We start from the raw sequence: 21,759 nt of genomic DNA, 5'->3' as shown, positions 1-21,759 counted from the left end.
TCTTAGATCTGCACAGGTCAGATGCCCACATAGCTGGTTTAAACAGATTAAAAAGAAATCTAAAGTTTCAACCCACTTTCACAGAGTGAAGAACTGTTTGAAAATATTAAGTAAAATATTTTTAATAGGATGTTTTTACTTCACCAACTATAACACACTCACTAATTTGGTTACAATAAAAATAAACTGCACTTTGGAGGCTCGAATCACCTTGACTGGTGAACAATTGATTGTGTGTCACTGACTGAATAGTGTTTGAGCCTTTTTTCTGAAAACCTCCTGGAACAACTGAAGGGATCCAGCAGAGGGTCTGTGCATTGGAATGATGATCTGAGTCACACCTTTGATTGATTGATTGATTGATTGATTGACTGATTGATTGATAATGGTCACCTATAGCCACATTCTATGTAAAAAAGATTTTTCTGCAACAAAGAACTGAATATTACACATCTCCTCCAGGCTTGGAAGTGACTACAATAATGTTCCAACTTTTTATTGTCTCTTTTTTCAAAGGGAAGTCAACATGTTTGGGGTTATAACTGAGACAGCTATACTACACTGTTCAAATACTTTTTTTAAATTATAGAGCATTTTAGATATCAAAGTATACTTTATAAAAAATAATGGGCACCCCTGAAGGCACCACTCAGCTCCTAAAGATAAAACATTAAATTATAAAGCCATTTCAGTGGCAAACACCTGTCATACTATCTACTTGAGAGGCTGAGGCAGGAAGAATAAATACTTGAGTCCACAAGCTCAAAGACAGGAGCCTGGAGTCAAGACCAACCCCAGTAACACAGCAAAAATCCATGTTTAAAAGAATTAACACAGGCAGGGGCAAGTGGATCTCTATGAGTTCCAGGCTAGCCTGGTCTACATAGTGAGTTCCAAGCTAGTCAAGGCTACATAGTAAGACCCTGTCTCAAAAACAACAATAATAAAACAAAACAAAAACCCAAGAAACCTAACCCAAACCAAACAAACCAAATACAAAACAAAACCAAATAACCAATGAAACAGAAACTTACTTTACTTAAAGCCATTTCTAGTCATTTCTGCCTCATCTAAAATTTAATTGCCTTCCCATTTTTTTTTACACATCACCCCTGCATTTTTCAGTGTACATGTATTTATTCCTAATATATTGATACCAAACATAAACAACGCCATTCGTTTGTAATCAGTTTTGCTCATTTAACATGAAATTTTCAGATTTATTCATGTTTTACGTAGTTCACTGCATCGTTGCTCCTAGGACTTACAAGTGTTTCTTCAGGTCCGTTCAGAATCTGTAATGGTCAAGGATAGCCAAGGGGCTAGAGTTTGGGTAATATTGGTGCTGTGGATGAAACCTGAGTGTGGAACAGGGAGGTCCATCTAGGAGGGACAAATGGGACATAGGATAGGAAGGGAAGGATCTTGACAGCTGTCTTAAACTGGAATTCCCGTTTCAGAATTTTAACTAGAGTTGATTCTTCTGCCTGTGAAGGCTAGAACCTTATTTTCTTTACAGAATAGTTTGATTTATAACTTTTAAGTATTCAGGCATAGAGTATGTAGCCTTTCATGTATTTTTATTTTCTTGTGGCGTTGGTGATTGAACTGAGGATTTTGCACTGAGGACGCTGGGCAGGCATTGTACATTGCACTATCCCCGGCCTTCGCATTTTTTTTTTTTTTTTTTTTTTTTTTTTTTTTTGAATGGTCCTTACAAATGAGGTGGTGTGTGAATTCGTACTTGCCCTCCTCTCTCCACCAGCTGGGACTCTTCTCAACTCTGGCTCACAGTTCCACGCCAAACAGGAACGGAGACTCTAAGCAGACGCCAAGCCGGGAGGCCTCACATTCAAGAGCCTCCTCCGAGCCACGCCTTCCCGCAGCGCCACGCCCACTTCCCGTGGCCCCGCCCACAAGCCTCGTGCCCCCTCCCGCTTTGCTCGCGGCCCCATGGCATCCTGGGATATGTGGTCTTCCACGAGTCGCGGCCTCCCGCAAGCGCCAGGCTCCGCCTTTCGCCCTCGGGCCGCGGTGACGTTGCATCCCTCCAGTTCCTCGCCTCCCACCTCTTTCGCTCAGGCCAGCCTCCGTCTCAGACTTCGGAACCCCTTTTACGACACTGAGTCTCCGAGGCAAGTCTCGGCGCCAGGTCCACTTTTCGGCAAAGTGACGTGGACGTCAACAGCAATGGCGGAAGGAGAAGAGCTTCTGCCACTGTCAACGTCGGGCGGGGACAGCTGGTGAGTGCGAGCCCAGGTTTAATTCCCAATGGCCCCCTCTCCTCCTGGTCTCCATCCTGCCGGTCCCGGACGTGCCGGCTGCCCGGGTGTCGAGCTGGGCACCTGTCCTCCTGCGGGTCCTCTGCCCCGCCCCCCTCGTCTCCGGGTCCCCTCTGCCCGTGGGCTCCTGCGGCTGGGGCGGAACCCCGGGGACTCCCGGGTCGTCCCGGCTCTGCGCCCAAGTCAGGTCCTCCCTCTTGGTCCAGCTGAGGAGGGTGGCTTCAACCCTGAGTTGGCCGAGTCCCTAGCCAGGGAGTTGGAGTGGGCGCGCTAAGGAGGAAGTGGCTTGTTGAAGAGAGCTCAGACCATTTGAAACAAGGTCTTTGGAAATAACCAACGCGACCTTTGACAGTGCAGAGGTTGGGAGACGCACCCCGCAGCATTCCTCCTCCAGAGTTCAGTTGTTGTTGTTTTTTTTTAATTAATTTTGTTTGCCTCCCCACTGTTTCCAACATTTGTCTTTCTCAAGTGTTATCTTTCCATCCCGTCACTTTCCTCACAACTTGATTGCATAGCTTTGGATGGCCCATTAGACTTTATTGTCGTTTCTCCCAAGCTTCTGCATGTCTGCCGTTCTGGACCATGGGAAGAGTTTGTTTTTAAAGGGACTCGTGTAGCTCAAGGCTGGCCTCGAACTTTTAGTTTGGCTGAGGATGACTGTGAACTTCTGATCCTCTTGCCTTCTCCTGTTAGGTTAAAGGCAAGCTCCTTCTTACCTGGTGTATGTAGTGCTGGAGATTGAATCCAGGGTTTCATGTGTGCAAGGACAAGCACTCTACCAGCTGTGATACAACCCCAGCCCTTCCAATACCTTTTGGTGGGCTTTTTTTTTTTTCCACCCAGTGTCATTAATTTTTTGGCAAACGCTTCTACTTTGGAAGTAGTTTGATCAGTTGATACAAGTATATTGATCCCATGTAATACTCACGGATTCCACACACACACCCCCCGCCCCCCCCCCCCTTCACACTGTTTTTATATCGATCACTGGCACTGTTTACGTAAACACGATGAAAAGAATTAATAGACATATGCTTTACTAATTAAGAAAAATGGAAATAGTTGAATGGGATAGATGATGCGGTAATGGAGACTTTCACCTCAGCGGACATCAGCATCTTAGTGCGTATTTTCTTCAGAGTATAGGAGGAAAACATAAATCTTGTTTCTTTCAAGTAGCCTATATTGGACTCGGGGGACTGTAACAGGTACACAAAGTAACAAGATAAAGTTAATTTTGTTCTGTGAGATTGTGAATAAAAGTGTTATGGGAGTTCAGAAGAGACAGAAACCACCTCAACATACATTACAAAAGCTTCATGGAGGCGCTGGTATGTGAGTTAAACTCTGAAGAATTAGTAAAATTTACCTTAACACTGTTCAAAATAATTATAATGTGAGCTACAGAAGTAAAACATGTTTCCCTTTGCCTCACTGGAAACTTAAAAAAAAAGAGGTAAAGTTTTACTGTATTTAAAAAATATATATCCAGTATGTTATCTGAATATGTACTCATTATTTAAAAAGGTTTTCACTTACATGTTTATTTTGAGGCAGGGTCCCACTGTGTAGCCCTAGCTGGCCTGTAACAATCTATGTAGCCTTGGCTGGATTCACAGAGATCCACCTACCTCTACCTCCCAAGTGCTAGGATTAAAGGTGTGCACCACCACACCCAGCTTCAGTTTTTAATTTTTACCATATGAAAAAGCTCATGTATAGTTTGCATTTATACTGGATTTCAGTTGTTCTAGCCACACTTCAAATATTAGATTCTATACCTGACTAGTGGCTACATACTAGATAGTGCCGTGCCATCAAGAGACCAGAGAAATTGCAGAAGCAGGGGCTTAGGCAAGAAAACCAATGATTTGTTTGGAGAGTAGTAACTACAACTGCTTGGCTTAAGACAAAGGTGGGTCTGGACAATCAGTAAACTTTTTTCCCTTGGGCTGGGGAGTGGTGCTGGGGAATCCAACCTAGGGCCTGTGTGTGTACACTGTAAACAAGCACTCCACCTACACTGTGCTCTATTGCCAGCTTAATGAAAAGATTTTTAACACAGTATGGAAACCTTTTAAAATTAGTGATACAGAACTTTCTAGAAAGTGACCTATCTGTTTATAGCATGAATTTACGGTCTGGGAAGATTGAAATGTATTATATATAAACTGCCTTTAGTCAGCTGATTGAGGACTATAGGGGGCGAATTTTTCTGAGTTAAAGCATTGTAAGGAAGTTCTTAGGTTGGGACTCTTATGTGTGTGTGGTTATGGGGCAAGGGCACTCTAGTGGATGGTTGCTAGTGGTAGCATTTATTCTCTTAAAGGTCCCTTTACGGTCTGGGTCTTAGGGTTACTGTTGCTATGATGAAGCACCATGACCAAAGCAGCTGGGGAAGAAAGGGTTTATTTGACTTACACCTCCATATTGCAATCATTGAAGCAAGTCAGGACAGGGACTCACACACGGCAGGAGCTGATGCAGAGGCCATGGAGGGGTGCCTCAGCCTGCTTTCTTATACCACCCAAGGCCACCAGCCCAGGGAGAATATTACCCACTCTAGGCTGGGCCTATCACGTCAATTGCTAGTTAAGAAAATGCACTATGGGCTTGCCTACAGCCTAACAATATGGAGGCACTTTCTCAGTTGAGGCTCCCTCCTCTCAGATGACTCTAGCTTGTGTCGAGTTGACATAAAACCAGCCAGCACAGTCCACCTATTTCGTGTGGGTTCCCACTTTTCCTGGTTTGACTTCCAGGAATGTTTGTTGGAATTAGTAGTCTCACTCCATCACTTCCGCCCTTTCTTCTCTCCAGTCCCACTTCCCCTGACCAGTTCCCACAGAGCAAGGGGAGACTTTGGGAGCCATAGATTAGCAAACCCACTTTTCCCTGAGTGCTTGGTAAGTGGGCTTGGTACAAGATGGCTTTTCGTTTAGCTGTCCTGTTTTACTTTTAACTTTGTCGCTTGTAAGGTTTTCCCAAGTGTATTGTGCATATTTCCGCCAAACTCGTCCTTTTGACTGTGGATCAAACTAGCCTGGACATGGTGGTTTACTCCTAATCCCAGCATTATTCACACTGGAGATTGGGGCAGGGGAGTTGGTGCAAGTTCAAGGCTAACCTGAGCTACATAGTAAATTTTAGAGCAGCCTGGGCTGCAGAGTGAGACCCTGTGTCAGAAACCACAGAACATGAAATAGCCAGAGAGGAAGAAAGGGATGAAAGGAGAAGGAAGAGGGGGAGGGGAAGGAGAAGAGAGGAAAGAAACACCTAGGGCCCTGTCCTGGGGCGCTTATGATCTAGATCGGAAGGCACATTTAAGCTTCATCTGCAGTGGGCCTGGTTGGGCATGTCTTCAATCCCGGCACTCAGGAGGCAGAGGCAGAGGCAGACAGATCTCTGTGGGTTTAAGGCCAGCCTGGTCTACAAAATTCTGGGACATCCCAAGGATACTCATTAAGACCCTGTCTCAAAAAACAAAACAACAAAAAGAACATCATCTTAATGTAACACAATGAGACATTTAGGTCTTTTTTTTTTATTTTTTTGGTAGCTGATACAGTAGATTAATGTTATTTTTAAATAGCCTAGCACTGCTATCTCAGTTTGAAATTGCTTTTTACTGTTTTTTTTTTTCCTGTCTTCTTTCTTTGTAGATAGTGAGTAGTATTTCAGTTTCCTTCCTACTAAGTGAAACTAAACAGCTGAACTTGTTAAAAAGGTGTATATACTCTTTAAAGGCCTCAGAAAGGGACTTTTTTAAGGGGTTGGAAATATGGCTTAGTGGATAAGAGCATCTGCCATTCTTGAAGAGGCCTTGGATTCAGTTCCTAGCATCCACAAATAACTCTGTAACTCCAGGGGATCTGATACCCCCTCTGGCCTCTGCTGGCTCTAGGCTCCAGAAGGTGTACACACACACACACATACATGCAGGTAAACACTCATCCACATAAAAAGTAAAAATAAATCAATCTTTAAATACATAGATTTTTTTGATTATCACATCTACATTTACTGGTTTTCGGTTGTATTTTAAATCACCAGTTCTTCCTAAAATTTAAACATATATTGGAATTACCTTTTGAGCTCATTAAAAATACAGACTGATTCAGTAGATCTTAGGAGGGATCTGAGATTCTTTATTTCTGAGTAGTTCCTACATGATATCAATTCTGTTTGTTCATGAATTGTACCTTAGCTAACTAGGTGTGGGTAATGTGTATCTCAGAATGAGTAAGTCAGAGGAATTTATCTTTTTATATTATGTTACATTGTATACCCTAGTAAGTTATGCTGTATTTCATCTAAACATAGCTCTTTATTATTTACTTAACATTTTTGTGTGTATATGTGTGTTCGTGTGTTTAATTCATTGTGTGTGAGAGATGTGTAGAGGTCTGTCAAGTTTCTCTTTCCACCATGTGTGTGCTGGTTATTGAACATCAGCTGCTGAGCCATCTCACTTACTGCTTTGTAGATAGTGAACTTCTCAAAGGAAATGACTTCAAAGGGAATAGCAGGTGGCTCAGTAAATGTTTGTTGGATGAATGTATGTGAATGAACACAGACTTTTGTGCAGCCATGAGCAATGCATGCCAAGCTATCATGTCATATGCATTTCCTGTCGTTTGCTGGCTGGAACAGTGTGCCTTCCTTTTGGAGAGCAAGGTGATCTGCTCAAGCTTCTCACTGCTCTAGAACCTCTGCGTGGACGCTCAAAGGGTGCGGTGGAACCCCTCATAAAATGGTTATAGCATAAGATGGTTTAATTTTTATAACTGGAGGGACAGGAGGAGGGGAGAGGGGGATCTTTGATTGGTGTGTAAAATGAATGAAAGAAATTTGCTTAAATCTGTGTATCAGCCACATATACACACCTTCATGCACACATTGCCCATTAAATTTTTTTGACATGGAATGCCATCACTATAATTAGCATCTGCATCAGGTAGGAAGCTGGACAATAGATTCATGCTGTTAGAAAATAATTTTTTTCTCATGCCACTTAGTTGATTTTGTATAAGATATTTTTCTTCTCTCCCTCTTGAAAATTATAATAAAATGTTATTTTTCTTCAGAGTTACATAAAAATAGAGTGAACACTAGTAAATATTCGAAATCTGAACATAACTTGACACAGAGTGCTGACGAGAGTAATTATTTTTCATGGAGTGTTACAAGCCAGATGTCCATGTGTAACAGGAATCTTAACAGGTCTTGTTAATAAAACTCAAACCCGAGGCCAGTTATTGGGGTAAATGCTGGAAGATCAGAGAAGCAGAACAAGCCACAGCTATCTCACCTTGCTAGTTCCTCAGGTGATCCTGTTTCCTCAGGCTGGAAGCTTCTGAGTCCTCCTCCACATGAATCTCAGCTGAACTGTGTTGCTCCAAAGCTTAACTAACTCCATGCTTTTTCCTCCTTAGTTCCTGGTCCTCACGCCTTATATACCTTTTTCTTTCTGCCCCCACTCCCTGGGATTAAAGGCATGGGTCACCATGCTTAGCTGTTTCTAAAGTGGCCTTGAACTCAGAGATCTGGCTAGCTCTGCCTCCCAAGTGCTGGGATTAAAGGCGTGCACCACCACCGCCCAACTTCTGTTATGGCTTACTCTTCCCATTTTCTAGCCACCATTTCTGGCTCTGTTCTAGTGACTGTCTGTTCTCTGCCCCCAGATATGTTTATTTCGGGGAACACACAATATTTCAGGGAACACAATACCCACCACATCCATGTGACAACTTTAAATAAAAACTGGAAAAAAAAGATAAAAATTTTTTTTTCTTAATAAAAAAATTTTATAACTTAAAATGACTTAAATTTAATTGAAAAGCTAGTCTAGAATTTGAATTAATAAAATCAAAGTTAAATTACTGTTTTTTTTTTTTTTTTTTTGGTTTTTCAAGACAGAGTTTCTCTGTGTAACAGCCTTGGCTGTCCTAGAACTTGCTTTGTAGATCAGGCTAGCTTTGAACTCCGAGATCTGTCTACCTCTGCTTCCTGCATGCTGGGATTAAAGGTGTATGCCACCACCACCTGACTCATATGCTTTTATTTCCTGAGTAATTCTTCCTTAAATATTCCTTAGAGATCCAAATCTGTAACCAAACTTTTCTTTTAATTTTATGATTGTTGGCATTCTGAACTTAATCTAGAAATTTTATTCAGCATGCACTTTAATTCATGATTCTAATGTGTTGCTGAATTCTTCAAGTATTATACTTTTTTTTAGTTGTAAAAGGATCAGTTCTATAAAGAAACATCTATAATGTAATGTACATCTGTAGTGTACAGCCAGTTTATGAGGAGGACAGTTCTGAATAGAGTTGATAAACTATGCCTGATAGAGCATTTCTGCCACACAATGCTCAAGTGTGGCCTCTGTTTGGTGTCAACCAAAGACAATGCCCGTCCTTACATATCAGAAAGAAAAATCGTTTAGCAAAGCATTCATGCCTGAACAAATATCCATTCAGTACGGTTTAATTCAAGCTGCTGGGTACAGTTTTAGGGGAAAAATGGAAGCAGTATTAAAGCCAGAGCTGTTCATTGTAGGGCTGTGTTCTGGTTGGTTTAATTCATCATTTTGTCAGAAGGAATAATACAAAATAGTGCCACAGTGTGAGGCCAATTGTTCAAATGTGAGCCTGTGAGAAAGTATTTCAGATACAAACTATACCATTGATATTTACAAATTTTAGTAGGGAAATATAAGCAATGTTATTAAGCATTTGTATGGAGCTTTTCCTGCTATGTACCCATGTGCACACACACAAATGATGTGCATTTTACAGCAGGGCTTTGAGACAGGAAGCTAAGAATTACTGTTAATGCCTTCTTGGAGGTGAGAGGATGGACTTGGAGAGGTCACATGGCAAATCCTTTTAATGGAAGATAGTTAATTAATGTCTCCTTTCTGTAAGCCCTGTGTTTGTCCTACTACTAACTGCATTTATGTTATATATCTCACATATCTTTTAAGAGACTCCTAAAGAAAGCTCTCATAAAAATATGGATCAAATGTTGAATTGTCTATGTGTTTTGGAAAGCACAGTATTCAAAGATGTGCATTATTGAGCATATATGTGTATTGACTATTTGTGGACCCTGTATAGATATAAGGATACATCTGTGAGCTGTGTACATCACTAACTCTCTTATATCCATGAGAAGAGACAATTCATGATTGACATGATAGGATAATAAGGAGAAATTTATATGTACACTATCATATATATATATATATATATATATCTTTATAGACCTTTTATTTTCATAATATTATATTCTCATACCTCTGTCTCAAATCACAGGGTTTTTTAACTTTAAAGTATGGTTACCTACGTCATCTAAATAGAAAGTAAATTTATCTAATATTATATATTAATAAATATTTGTATATTAGATAAATACACATAATGTATATTATGCTGTATGTTAATATAACAAGTAATCTATCATATATTAGTAATCTATCATATATTAGAAGATTAGTTTATTTTTATTTGTGATAATATTTAGGACATGGAAGAAATAATACTGTTTTGATAACTTAACCTTAACTACTCAGAAATTTCTCTGTTGCTTTAATTCAGTGATAGAGAAGTAAGTAACTTACTTGCTTTAAATACCTAGGAAACTGTGTATTATTTCCCCTGTAAAGAGTTTCTGTGTGTGTGTGTGTGTGTGTGTGTGTGTGTGTGTGTGTGTGTGTTGTGTGTAGGACAGAGGACAAACTTGTGGAGTTGGATCTCTCCACCTTCATGTGGGTGCTGAGGTTGAACTCAGCTCAGCAGGCATGTGCAGCAAGCCACTTTACCTCCTAAGTCATCTTGCTGGCCCTATCCTTTGTTCTGAAGAATGAAAGTTATAAAAATGCTCCTTAGAAAATTGTACCCTCTTGTGAATGTGCAGGTGAATACCAGAAATCCTTTTTGCTTGGTGACAGGGTGTAGGCTGGCCTGGAACCCAGTGTATAGGCCAGGCTGGCCTTGAGTTTGTGGCAGCCCTTCTGCCCCAGTTCTAGGATAATGTGGGAACCATCATATCCAGTGAATACCAGAACTTTTGAGGTTTGTTTTGTAAATTCCATCAAGCAGCCAACGTGAAGATAAGTGAAAGCCTCTTTTATCAAGTAAATCTTGATCAGTGCTTGGAATCCAGTTTTAAAAAGTAAATTGGGGCTGGAGAGATGGCTTAGAGGTTAAGAGCGCTGACTGCTCTTCAAGAGGTCCTGAGTTCAATTCCCAGTCAACCACATGGTGGTTCACAACCATCTGTAATGAGATCTGGCGCCCTCTTCTGTATACATAATAAATAAATAAATCTTAAAAAAAAATCAGGCATATACATTCCTTGCCAAAGTAGGACTTTTTTTTAAAATCAAGTACTTTTGGGAAACAAGATTGCACAGATGTTACAAAATGATCACTTTCCCCCTGTTGTCTGTTTTTTCCTAAGACTGTTTTCAAGAGAAGTAAAACTGTTTTGTTATTGTTGTTTGTTTTTAGTCATTGTTCTTTGGATAAACTAGAAATGTGTCACGGAGCCGAGTGTGATGGTGCACACTTTAATCCCAGCACTTGGGAGGCAGAGGCAGGTGATCTTTGTGAGTTGGAGGTCAGCCTGGTCAGCAAAATGAGTTCCATGACAGCCAGTGCTGTTATAGAGAGAAATCCTGTCTCGAAAAAACAAAAAGAAAAAGAAATTTGTAACAGATAGAGGTAATGTCTCTGGTAGACTTTGCCCTTTTCATCCCATTCTTTATTTTAAGCTAATAATTTTCTGTTTTTAATTCCCAAGTAAATTGCTTTGACTGAAAATATATTTCTCTGTGGAAAGTGGGCTGGTGAGATGGCTCAGCAGGTAAAGATGCTTGCTGCCAAGCCTAACAGCCTGAGTTCGATCCCAGGACCTCTGTGGTGGAGGGGGGAAACTGACCCCGAAAATTGTCATGTTGCCTCTGCATACGTGCTGCAGCATGTGCACATGTTCACACACACAAGTGAATCAGCAAGTAAATGCGTAGGTGAATAGGGTGAGAAAGCACAGGGAAAGAAGTTAGAGCAGATGGAGGTTACTGTTCACCAGTGGAGAACCTCTTTTGCGGTTTTCTATGGACAACCTTACAGCAAACACAGCCCAGCTTCACACATGCAACTGTTCGAAATTTCTCCCCCCACCCCAAAGTAACTCCAAGTTTACCCTATAGAAGAGCAAGGGCTACATGGGTACCATTTGGTACAATTTGATCTTCATAGCTTGTGGATAAAAAAGGAAATCTTTAAAAAAGACTTAACTGACATTTTTCCATTTATAGTTAAGTTTTACAGAACTGAATTTCTGTGATCGTTATATCTTTTTCCTGTTGCATAGTGAAGAAATCTTGTAGCTGTTACATTTGTGTGGGCTGCCTGACCAAAAGAATTATGTTTAGCATCTTCTTTACTTAATAAAGGTTTCTGGTTAACACACATATTCTGGAAAGGGTTGTATTATTCGATAAAGGAATCTCCCAAGGTGGCTTTTGAAGACATAATTCTAACCATAGTTTCATTAAGTTTTAATATAAAAAACGTGGTATGTTCCCCTATGGCTTATAAATATACCAGCCAATAAAATACTTATGACAGTCATACCTTATTCTGACACCAGCCCGGATGACAAGATTTTATAAATAAGCTAAGCTCTCAGAAGACTGCGAGTTCCCCAGGGCTTTCTTAATGTTTCATCCCATGTCGTGGCTGAAATACCTAGAAAGTGTTGGTGGTTTGAGATTGCATTTAAAAATAGCAGGTTACACAAAGCACCTTGTGGTCAGTGACCTCTATCCATAGCTCTTGTACAGATGATTCTGTAACCAAACTGTCCTATTTGTGTTTCTATCAGCTGTCCTACAGAATATTCAGGGTTAGTAATTTGTAACGAGCATGCTAAAAAATCATAGCAAAATAAGTCCAGAAGAAGTTTGGTGCTGATGTCTCATGAGCTGTGCAATAGCAAACACTCAGAAGTGCAGGGCACAAAGTAAGCCACAAAACAACTTGAAATGAGTCTTACTGCCTGTCATACTGTTTGCCAGTGCTTACAGCTGGTTGGTTAGTTTAGAAGTAGAAACAGTTGGTCAGGCTTAAAGCTAACAGTGATGTATACACGATACACATAGGGAGCTGTCATAGTGCCTTACATCTAAACAAATCTGCATGAACTGCAAGCCAGTAAGAGCTGCTCCCATCTCTTTAATAGATTTGCTTCTTAAATTCTCCCAGAGCTCTTTAAGAATAAACCATACATTTAACCACTTGATTTAAATTTAGTAGGTGGTCATAATATCCAACTTGAAACAACTCAATTGTCCATCATCATATGGACAAACAAAATATGATATGTTCATATGGAAGATTATTTGGCAGTAAAAGCATGTGCTGATACGTAGACTACAGCATGAGTAGAGCTTGAAACAATACTAAAGGAAGAAACCAGGCATTAAAGGTCATGTGCCATGATTACACTGATGTGAAATACGACACGTAGGTAAATGTGTACAGGCAGAGAATAAATGAACGAGGTGAAGAAGGGTTGGTGGGAAGGAATGATGAGTGAATTCTAATGATGTGATGTTTCTTTACATACAGAAATATGCTTGAAACAATAGGTGAAGTAAGTTTTGTTTTCCTTTTGTTTAAACATTGTATATAATTAAACAGTTTTTGTAAATTTTGAAATTGTGAGTAAAAGAAGTTTTTTAACATAGTTGAGGGAAAGACAATTTAGAAAAAAGCCTAATAACTAGTCAGCTTTTCCCTCAGTTGGAGATTTTCTGTAACTTTTCATTTTTGTTAAATTTGTTTATTTTTTAAAATGTTTTAAATTGAAATAGAATGATATCACTTCTCCCCTTTCCTCTCTCCAGGCTCATGTAGCCACCCTCAAGCCTCTCCATGTCCCCTAAGTTGATAGCCTCTTTTACTTTGATTATTATTGTTAAGTGTGTATGTGTGCGTGTGCATGCGCATGCATTCATGCACACAAATATATGTGAGTACAAGAATCTGAGTCTGTCTCTGTTGGTGGTGTGTATATGATTTCAAGGCTGACCACTCTGGATAGGACAACCAGTACGTGGCTCATCCCTGGGAGAAGCTAACTACCCTTCTCCCAGCAGTCAGTGGTTGCCTGTGTTCTTTGGTTAGTAGTAGGCAGTTTCCCCTTTCCACATTACATGTCCAGTGATGTTGCTGTTCTTCCGCTCTTGTTTATGCAGCTGTTTCTAGGAGAGAATGTTTCGCAGGACACTTCCTGGTTCTTACAGTTTTCTACACTCTATACCATGATGTTGGCTAAGCCATAGATAGAGGAACTGTGATGTAGTTGTATCTGTTGGGGCTGGGCTCCCCACAGTCTGTTGATCTTTCATTGTATCATGTGGTTTTCTGTGATGGTCTTCATTTGCTGTAAAGAGAGGCTTCTGATAAGGGGTGATTGCTACATTTTTCTGTGGGTATAAAGATAAGATTTAGAATGGAGTAAGGAGTTATGCTGGTCTAGCAAAGTGGCGGTAGTGTTCTTTTCTAAGATCTCTGACTTCACTAGCCCCGGAAGTTAGCTAGGTTCCCGTACCAGGATTTCCCACCTGTTGAGTGGGCTTTAGTTCAGTTAGACAACCATTGACACGTGAGTGCCATTTATTGCACCTTTATGTCTATCATGTCATTCCGGTCATTTGTCGTGCTTCATAGGTATTGCCACTGAGTAGGACTGTTGTTGCTTCCTTCTGTCGGAAGCTTGCATAGTGTTTTCTGGAACCATGGAAGGTAGATGACAGGAAAGAGGCCTTCAGGTCAGATTGAGTTCACATCTTCCACGTCCTGTGTCTTATGTGTCTGGTGTCTTCAGCAATAGGGGCTCACCTTCAATTCCGCAGAGGCAACCAAGGTCTACATTGATAATATGTATTGTTTTGGAAGTCATGTTTTTCATATGATTTTTTGAATGGCTTATTTAAAAAATCTATTATAAAAATTTTCAGTTGGATTTACTAATTAGAAGCATTGGGAATGCATATTAAGTTTGGAAGTAGATTGAGTTTATGCGTTTGCCTCCTGTACAATTGTGTACGTGTTCTATATGTTCTAGTTTCTGTCTGTCTGATGGATCCTACTCAGTTAATAGCTGGAGTATGGGCCTGTGTCTGCCTGGCTGTAATTCTAAAACAACTTGGGTTAGAGTACTTTGATGATTTTGCCACAAAACATATGATGAGAGGAAATTTTATTTTGGAGGTAGTTATTACTTTCTTTTCTGTTTTTAGGTTTTTGTTTTTTGAGACAGGAACTCACTCAGTAGTCCAGGTTGGCTTTGAACTTCCACAATTCTCTTACCTTTTAGTGTCATAATTCCTGAGATCACAGATGTGAAACCCATTGTTGGACTTTTATTTATATTTTGTAAGCACGTTATTGGTAGCTCATTGAAGCACCCTGTTGTGTTCTAATATATGTTACAGTTTCAGAGTTACAGAGCCAGGAGGGAGGTGGTTTTCTGTTTACTTCCAACCACAAGGCTTTGTATTTGCTGTGTCTTGAACTTGCCAAGCAAAGGGAATCCTTGCTTATTTTTTATGAATAAAGCTTATACTTTACTATTTTTGGCATTGTCTGCCTGTCTAGTGACTATACAAGCTTTAGCTTGTAAGGTCAGTTAGAAGTTTCTTGTAGCCAAAAAAGACTGAAAACTACAGTCTGTCTACTCAAACCTCTCTAGACCCAGTTAGACTTGTAGGTATCGCGTGTTCAAAGGCTGAGACTTGAACCTCTTTGAGTGCTATGTCAAGTTCCCTCTCTGCTCATCCTTCCATACCATCTTCAACTGCAGTGTTCACAACTCTTTACTACAGTTGCAAGTGGTAGTGTTTAAAGTCTGAAAACTGAACCTTTGGTTTCCTCAAAGGACACTGTTGTTTTGAATTATTTAGGTTTGTGGAAAGTGTCTTTACTACTTCAAGTATTTCCTGGTCTCTACTTGCTTACAGTCTCTGCTGCCACCACAGATGGTGATCCCCTGGCACAGCATCACAGAATCCAGCAGCAGCTGTATTAACCAGTGTGCTTGTACACTACTTGTGACTCTAAAAGTCCTTGGAAGAGTGGGCATTTTGACCAAATACTAGCTTTGTTGTCTAGAATAGTAAGGTATTTGGCAGAGCTACTTCAAAAAGAAAATAAGGGTTGGCCTAAAAACTTAGAAAAATTCTAGTTCATTTATGTTATAAAACTCTATTTCAATTAAAGGATATTTTCTTCATTTCATTTACACATTTGACAACATATGGTATTTATCCACCATGCATACATTGTCTTTTCTTAATTTCACAGTTATAAACCACATTTCAAATTCTTATACAGCTTAGTTAGCATGAACTAGACAGACTCCAGTCTGTACGAGGTCTGCACTTTCAAGACTGATCTTGAAATCTCTCCTTCTGTTTCCTTTTCTTTGTAGTCATTACTTTCTCCTTCCATTTTCCGGCTTTGTAGTGATTATTTGCAAAAGACCAAAATATGCCAGTGTGTCTGTGTGAATTTGGACTAACTTTGTTGAAGGACACTTTGCACTTGACTGGTGCTTTTCTGTTGATTGTACCTGAGTGAGTCCATTTTCATTTCCTTCCTTTCTGTTACGAGAACAACCTAGTGAAATGTGTACACTTATACAGTAGTCTTAGAATTGTATCAGTGTGGGGAGGTCTAAATTATTCAGTCATTGGTTTTTCTTTAAAACTGCAGGTTAGACAGCATCCTGATTTCTGATTCTAGCAACCCTACCATTCTTCTTAAGTTGCTTCCAGAATGCTATAAATTATGACTGAATTGTGATTTTTTTTTACATTTTTACAGATTTTAATATATGCTAAAATAATAAATGACTGAAATCTCAACCTCTGAAATTCCTAAGGAATTTATTTAAGGGTATTTCTATCTACAAAACAGCTCAGGCCTTGTGGAAGTTCTTAACTTGGCATCCTAACCATGCATGGTGTAAAGAAAATTAACTTTCTGCTTTTCTCCTCAGACATGGTAGATTGAGCATAATTGCCCCCTACTTTGCTTGATGATGTTTTGTTTTCAGTTTTAACACAACAGCGGAGCCCTGTTTTGTTCTGCTGACATTTATCAAACTGGTAAGTCGGGCTCTGCTCTGGGAAGAGCACTGATAGAATTATGCACTAAGTAGTCCCAGGGCTTTGGATTTCTTGGTGGAATTTTAGGCCTTCTCATCCTTGCCACTGTTTAACATAATGTTATGGATTTGAATCCAGACTGCTAAAATTTGTCTTCTGGCTTTGCTATCATAGCCATGAGATGATAACATATTAAACACAAGAATAATTATTTTTGATAGCATAGGATGGTTACTTCAGATGTCTCGTAACCCATCTTTGCCTATTTTGCGCCATAACTGCATCCAGTGATGTGTGTAACCTCACTGTAGTGGAGATTAAAAGAACACGTGCAGGTTGGGATGGTTGTGTTGTCTGTAATTCCAGCTCTTGGGAGATGGAGGGAGGAGGAACAGAAGTGTAAAAGATCCTGCTTTTAAACAAACAGTGAGTGAACACATGTGAATTTTAGAACAGTGCCTTGCACATGTGAGTGCTGCATCAAGCCCTCCCGACTGCCATGAATACGTCACTGAGATTTGTCTTCGTGAGTTGACAGTGCTGTCAACATGTTTGTGCTGTCTTTGACTTAACGTTTCTGGTCAGTAATTCCTGTGAAGGCAGAACTCTGTCCCTGAAACCAAATGTATGTTGCTGCATGTGCCTTGTGGTGTTGTGTTCGGACTGCCCAAAACCTTTAGCTGGCCGTCCTTATGAGAGAATCTTGTACAAGAAAGAAAAAAAAAAAAAGATGATTCAAGAGTAGTTTGAATGAACAGAACTTTTCTTTCTTCTTCTTCTTTTTAGGGAAAAAGACCTTGAAGAAGCCCTGGAAGCAGGAGGTTGTGATCTTGAAACTTTGAGAAATATAATTCAAGGGAGACCACTGCCTGCTGAACTGAGGGCCCAGGTTTGGAAGGTAACTTGAAACCTATGAGTGAAATGTAGTCACTTAACTGAATTTTTAATATTGGTTTTCAGCTCTCTGAAAAGACTGTTTATAAGTATGCTGCATCTAGAAAATGGACTCGAGTAACTAACTAAATGTTTCTGAGCCAGGTGTAGTGGCTCACACCTTTAATCCTGCCTGCACTGGGAGGCAGAGACAGGCAGATCTCCGTGAGCTCAAGGCTTGACTGGTTTATATAGTGAATTCTAGGCCAGCCAGGAAGACATAATGAGACCCTGTCTCAAAATAAATGTTTCTGTAGTGTTTTCTATCCTGAATAGTAATGTTTACAATGGTGATATTTTATAGCTATTAGAAATGGCTGTAATTCGTATAAAGATTGTTAGTGAATGGTAGCTGAGAGAAGAAACATGCACAGTAAGTAAAATAGAATACACACAGACACACATGGAATGATCTGAGGTATATTAAAGTAAATATGTCTGTGAGTGTTGGGGTTACAGTTTTTCTTTATTTTGCTTTTCCAACTGTTCTCTAATGTATGTGGGGTTTTGATTGTGGGTTTTGACTTGGTTTTGTTTGAGACAGGATCTTGCTATGTGTCACTGCCTAGCCTTGCAGTCCACCTTCCTTCCTCTCTGTTCTTTAGTGCTGGGATGACAGGTGAGCACCACCACACCTCACATACGTGTCTTCTTTCTCGTAAATGCTCAGCAACTATGCTACCTACGCTGGGCCTGCTCAAGAATGGGCCCACCAGCCAGCCAGAAATGGAGAAGGGACTTGGGTCTCTACCGTTTTCTACTGAACTTTTTCCTATAGAGAAATTGAGGTAATGGGGTGGTAAATGCCATCAGTTGTTTATCTGTTGGTGACCCCACCAGGCTCCAATGGGCAGTTCTAATTCAGTGGTCACATAGATGGCCCTGAGTCAACCAAATGGATCCTACAACAAAAACAAAAGTCGTGAATCTGGGAAAGGGACAGAAGGGAAGATGCAGGCTTGGTAGTGGGGGGAGATTGAAAAAAGGAAGAAAGAAAAAAATTGAATGAAGATATTACATAATTGTGAAAAGTTATAAGCTTAAAGGATGAAATAAAAATCATGTTACTACCAGTAGGTAAACCACACAATAATGTCTAGGCATATGTCCTTTCTTTTTTTCATATATATATATATATATATATATATATATATTTAACAGAATTGGAATTATAACTGCACATAACACTTGAAATGCAGTATTACAGGAATTTAAACACATAGAATGGTGTGTGCTGTATCAGGTGTTAGCCATTCCTGCTGCCATGGATAAGTTACCGTGGGTTGTTTTCACGATTTCACAGTGCGATTGATCAACCTGCTTGTGCCGTCCTTTATTAATAGTTCCTCTAATCTGATAATGTCTTGAAGGCAGAAATTGGTCACCTAAAGCAGAATATACAGATGCTGTGTGTGCCTTGCCATTGAAAAGAATGGAGACTTGTGCAGTGAACTGTCATGTACCTATAATTCAACTTCAACTTCGACCAGCATCTGACCAGTCTTGTTTGACTAATATTCTCTTCCTATCTTCCCTGTCCCTTGATGCTGGATCATTTTAAAGCAAATCTTTGGTAGCATACTAAAATACTTCAAATTTTCTGAAAAATAATTTTGAAGTGATTTTCAGACCATCAGACAGCCGAAGAACAGTACTTCTTACTTTGTATCGATGCATATTAACTGTGCACAATAATGATTTCATTCTAACGGCTTCACAAATATATATTACATACTTTGGTCGTATTACCCTCCACCACCTTCTTGTCCCTTGCTTTCTCACTGGTCCTGCTCCTCTTTGTAGTAAGTCCCTTCTAATTTCGTGTCTTTTCACCCCCCTTTTGTGGGAGGTGATCCAGGTATCTTTAGAGTTACTTATAGGAGCGTAGACAGTCTTAACCAGTGGCTGTACCCTCTGAAGAAAGTGTCTTTCCCTCTCCACTAACCATTAGCTGTCTATAAACCACAATTCTTTAGTATCAAAATAATTTCTTCAATTGTCTTATAAAAGTATTTTTATAGGTGATTTGCTCAAATTCAAATGCTGGAAGGACTCCTTATTGCATCTGATGGTCACTTGAGTCTGTTAATTAAGACAGTGCTAAGTTTGGTTGGGGATGTGCTTCAGTGGTAGGGTGTTTGCCCACCCTGTGCAGAGTTCTAGGTTCATTCCCCCCAACATTGCCAATTAAATAAAATGAAAATATGTGGTGGCCAGCCTGGTCTGCAGAGTGAGTTCCAGGATAGCCAGGGCTACATAGACAGACTCTGTCTCAAATAAATAAATAAATAAATAAATGAATGAATGAATGAATGAATGAATGAATAAGTTTTTACATATACTTGAAAAAACTTACAAAATAAAGTGCTGGGATTAAAGGCGTGCGCCACCACCACACGGCTTAAGAACTCTTTTAATTGTACATGGCATAGGTATATTTTTTAATTTTCAATATTACATTCTTAGTTTTTACATTTAAAAAAAGTTGGCTTTAAATAAAGCCATGTTTGTAAGTATACAAATATCATGTAATTCACTCTATTCACTGAATCAACATGAAGTGGAGAGATCTACTATAGGAGCATTTTGTCACGTGGTGGTGGTGACACTTCGTGGTGACAGATACTTAAGCTTATAATGTTGTTGTTATTTCTAAGTTCCTGCTCTCTGTAGTGCAGCATATTTTACAGGAAGAAGCAGTAACAATGGTTCTAGTTGTTTCTAACATCTTTCTTCCAGATTGCTCTGAATGTGGCAGGAAAAGGAGATAGTTTGGCATCCTGGGATGGTATTTTAGACTTGCCCGAGCAGAACGCTATTCATAAAGATTGCCTAGAGTTTATTGGTAAGTTTGATAACTGTGAAAAAGTTATCTTGTTATAGTTTGTGATATGTTGAATATGTAAAAGTCTTCTAAAATGTTTGGCCCTTTAAAAAAAATCTTGAGACATAATTTTGACAAAGAGCCCAGTTTTTACTGTTCCTTTTATATTATTGATTTTTTTTTACACATTTACAGTTTTGTTGTGCTCTTCGCCTTGTTTCTCATATAATTATAGGCCCACATGTTAATATGCAGCCTTTAATGAAAGAGACTGTTTTCTCAAAGTTTATGAATTGCAGGTCATGATCTACTGTTTTAAAATTGTTGAGCAGGGTGATTAGGTTTCCTGACACTCTACAAAATCTATGTTAACTCATGATATATATTAAGCTAATGTAGTTTATACCTATCTTTTCTAATTATTTATAGTATGTTGGAATCTTTTGTTTTTCTGTTACATCTTAGTTAACGCATTGGTTAAACAGGCTTCAGTGTACTAACCATTCAGAAACTATATCTGAGATGTAGCTCAGTGGAGTGCTTGCCTGACTGTACAAGAGCCTGGGTTCTGTCACCAGTACTACAGACAGACAGGCAGACAGACAGAAAGACTCTTGTTAGTGTGAACAAAAGAAAGGGAATTTGGACCAGAAATTTGAAGACTTCAGATGATGTATATCATATATTTCTGAGATTACCTTGATGTTAGTAATAATGGTTATAGTTTTGTTCATATTTAATTCACATTTTATGTCTATTTATTCTATATGAGAATACCAGCATGAGAAGTCATAGGTAATTTTGCTTGTGCATGTTTGATTAGCTTTATTACAAAATAAAAAAAACTAAAATTTAAAACAAGGGAAGGGAAGGAATAAAGTACTGAATTTTATGGTAGAGTATGGTATGAATTTCCCCTCCACTTACCAAAGCTTCACACTATGGGACAATTGGTAGTCCTGTTAGACAGTGTCCGTTGGCTTTCCAGCTCCATGGCTTATGCCTGTCATTGCCCACCACTCCGCCTCAAATTGGCCATCTTCCGTTTCACATGGCTGTGGTCAATGTCACTAAGTACTGTGTGTTAGTACACTGTCTTCTGTCTTCCCTTCTCTCTGAGGGCTAGGGAAAAACAGCCCTTCATGTGAAACTGATGGTTGTTCTGTAACAGTATTCTTGCTTTAAGTTAGAAAGAAGATTAGGGAGAATATATTCAGCATAAATATGTCATTGCACGATGAGGTCCTTAGGTGACACAGTACCATGTACAACGAGTATACACAGTGACAGCTTTAAAAATTAAAACAAGGTTGTTATAAAGAATTTTAACTATGTTTTTTCCTTAGGTTTTGCATCTGTGAGCAGGTGTGTTGAATATAAGAACTACTAGACATAGCTTAGTGATAAAGTAGGTACCTGGCTTATGCAAAGCATTGGTTCTATTTCCTTACTACAAAAATAAAAAATAAAACTATGAGAAAAATACTGTCAGGATTTTTTACTGCTTTTATCATAGTTTCATACGCTCACAG

At 39.5% G+C, this 21,759-nt stretch overlaps 1 protein-coding gene across 2 annotated transcripts in view; it reads left to right on the top strand.

The window, feature by feature from the left end:
- The first annotated feature begins 2,097 nt into the window (after positions 1–2,097).
- Tbc1d23 (TBC1 domain family member 23) overlaps positions 2,098–21,759 on the top strand; it is a 60,425-nt gene continuing 40,763 nt past the window's right edge. For both annotated transcript variants that reach the window (XM_036203557.1, XM_036203556.1), the window contains exons 1-3: positions 2,098–2,243; positions 17,257–17,368; positions 20,143–20,248. In XM_036203557.1, coding sequence (XP_036059450.1) covers positions 2,191–2,243; positions 17,257–17,368; positions 20,143–20,248 — 271 coding nt within the window. In that variant the 5' untranslated portion in view covers positions 2,098–2,190. The remainder of the gene's footprint in view (positions 2,244–17,256; positions 17,369–20,142; positions 20,249–21,759) is intronic.

The sequence above is a fragment of the Onychomys torridus genome, chromosome 12, assembly GCF_903995425.1.
Source record: "Onychomys torridus chromosome 12, mOncTor1.1, whole genome shotgun sequence".
NCBI lineage: Eukaryota > Metazoa > Chordata > Mammalia > Rodentia > Cricetidae > Onychomys > Onychomys torridus.
This window is presented reverse-complemented; position numbering and strand designations above follow the sequence as displayed.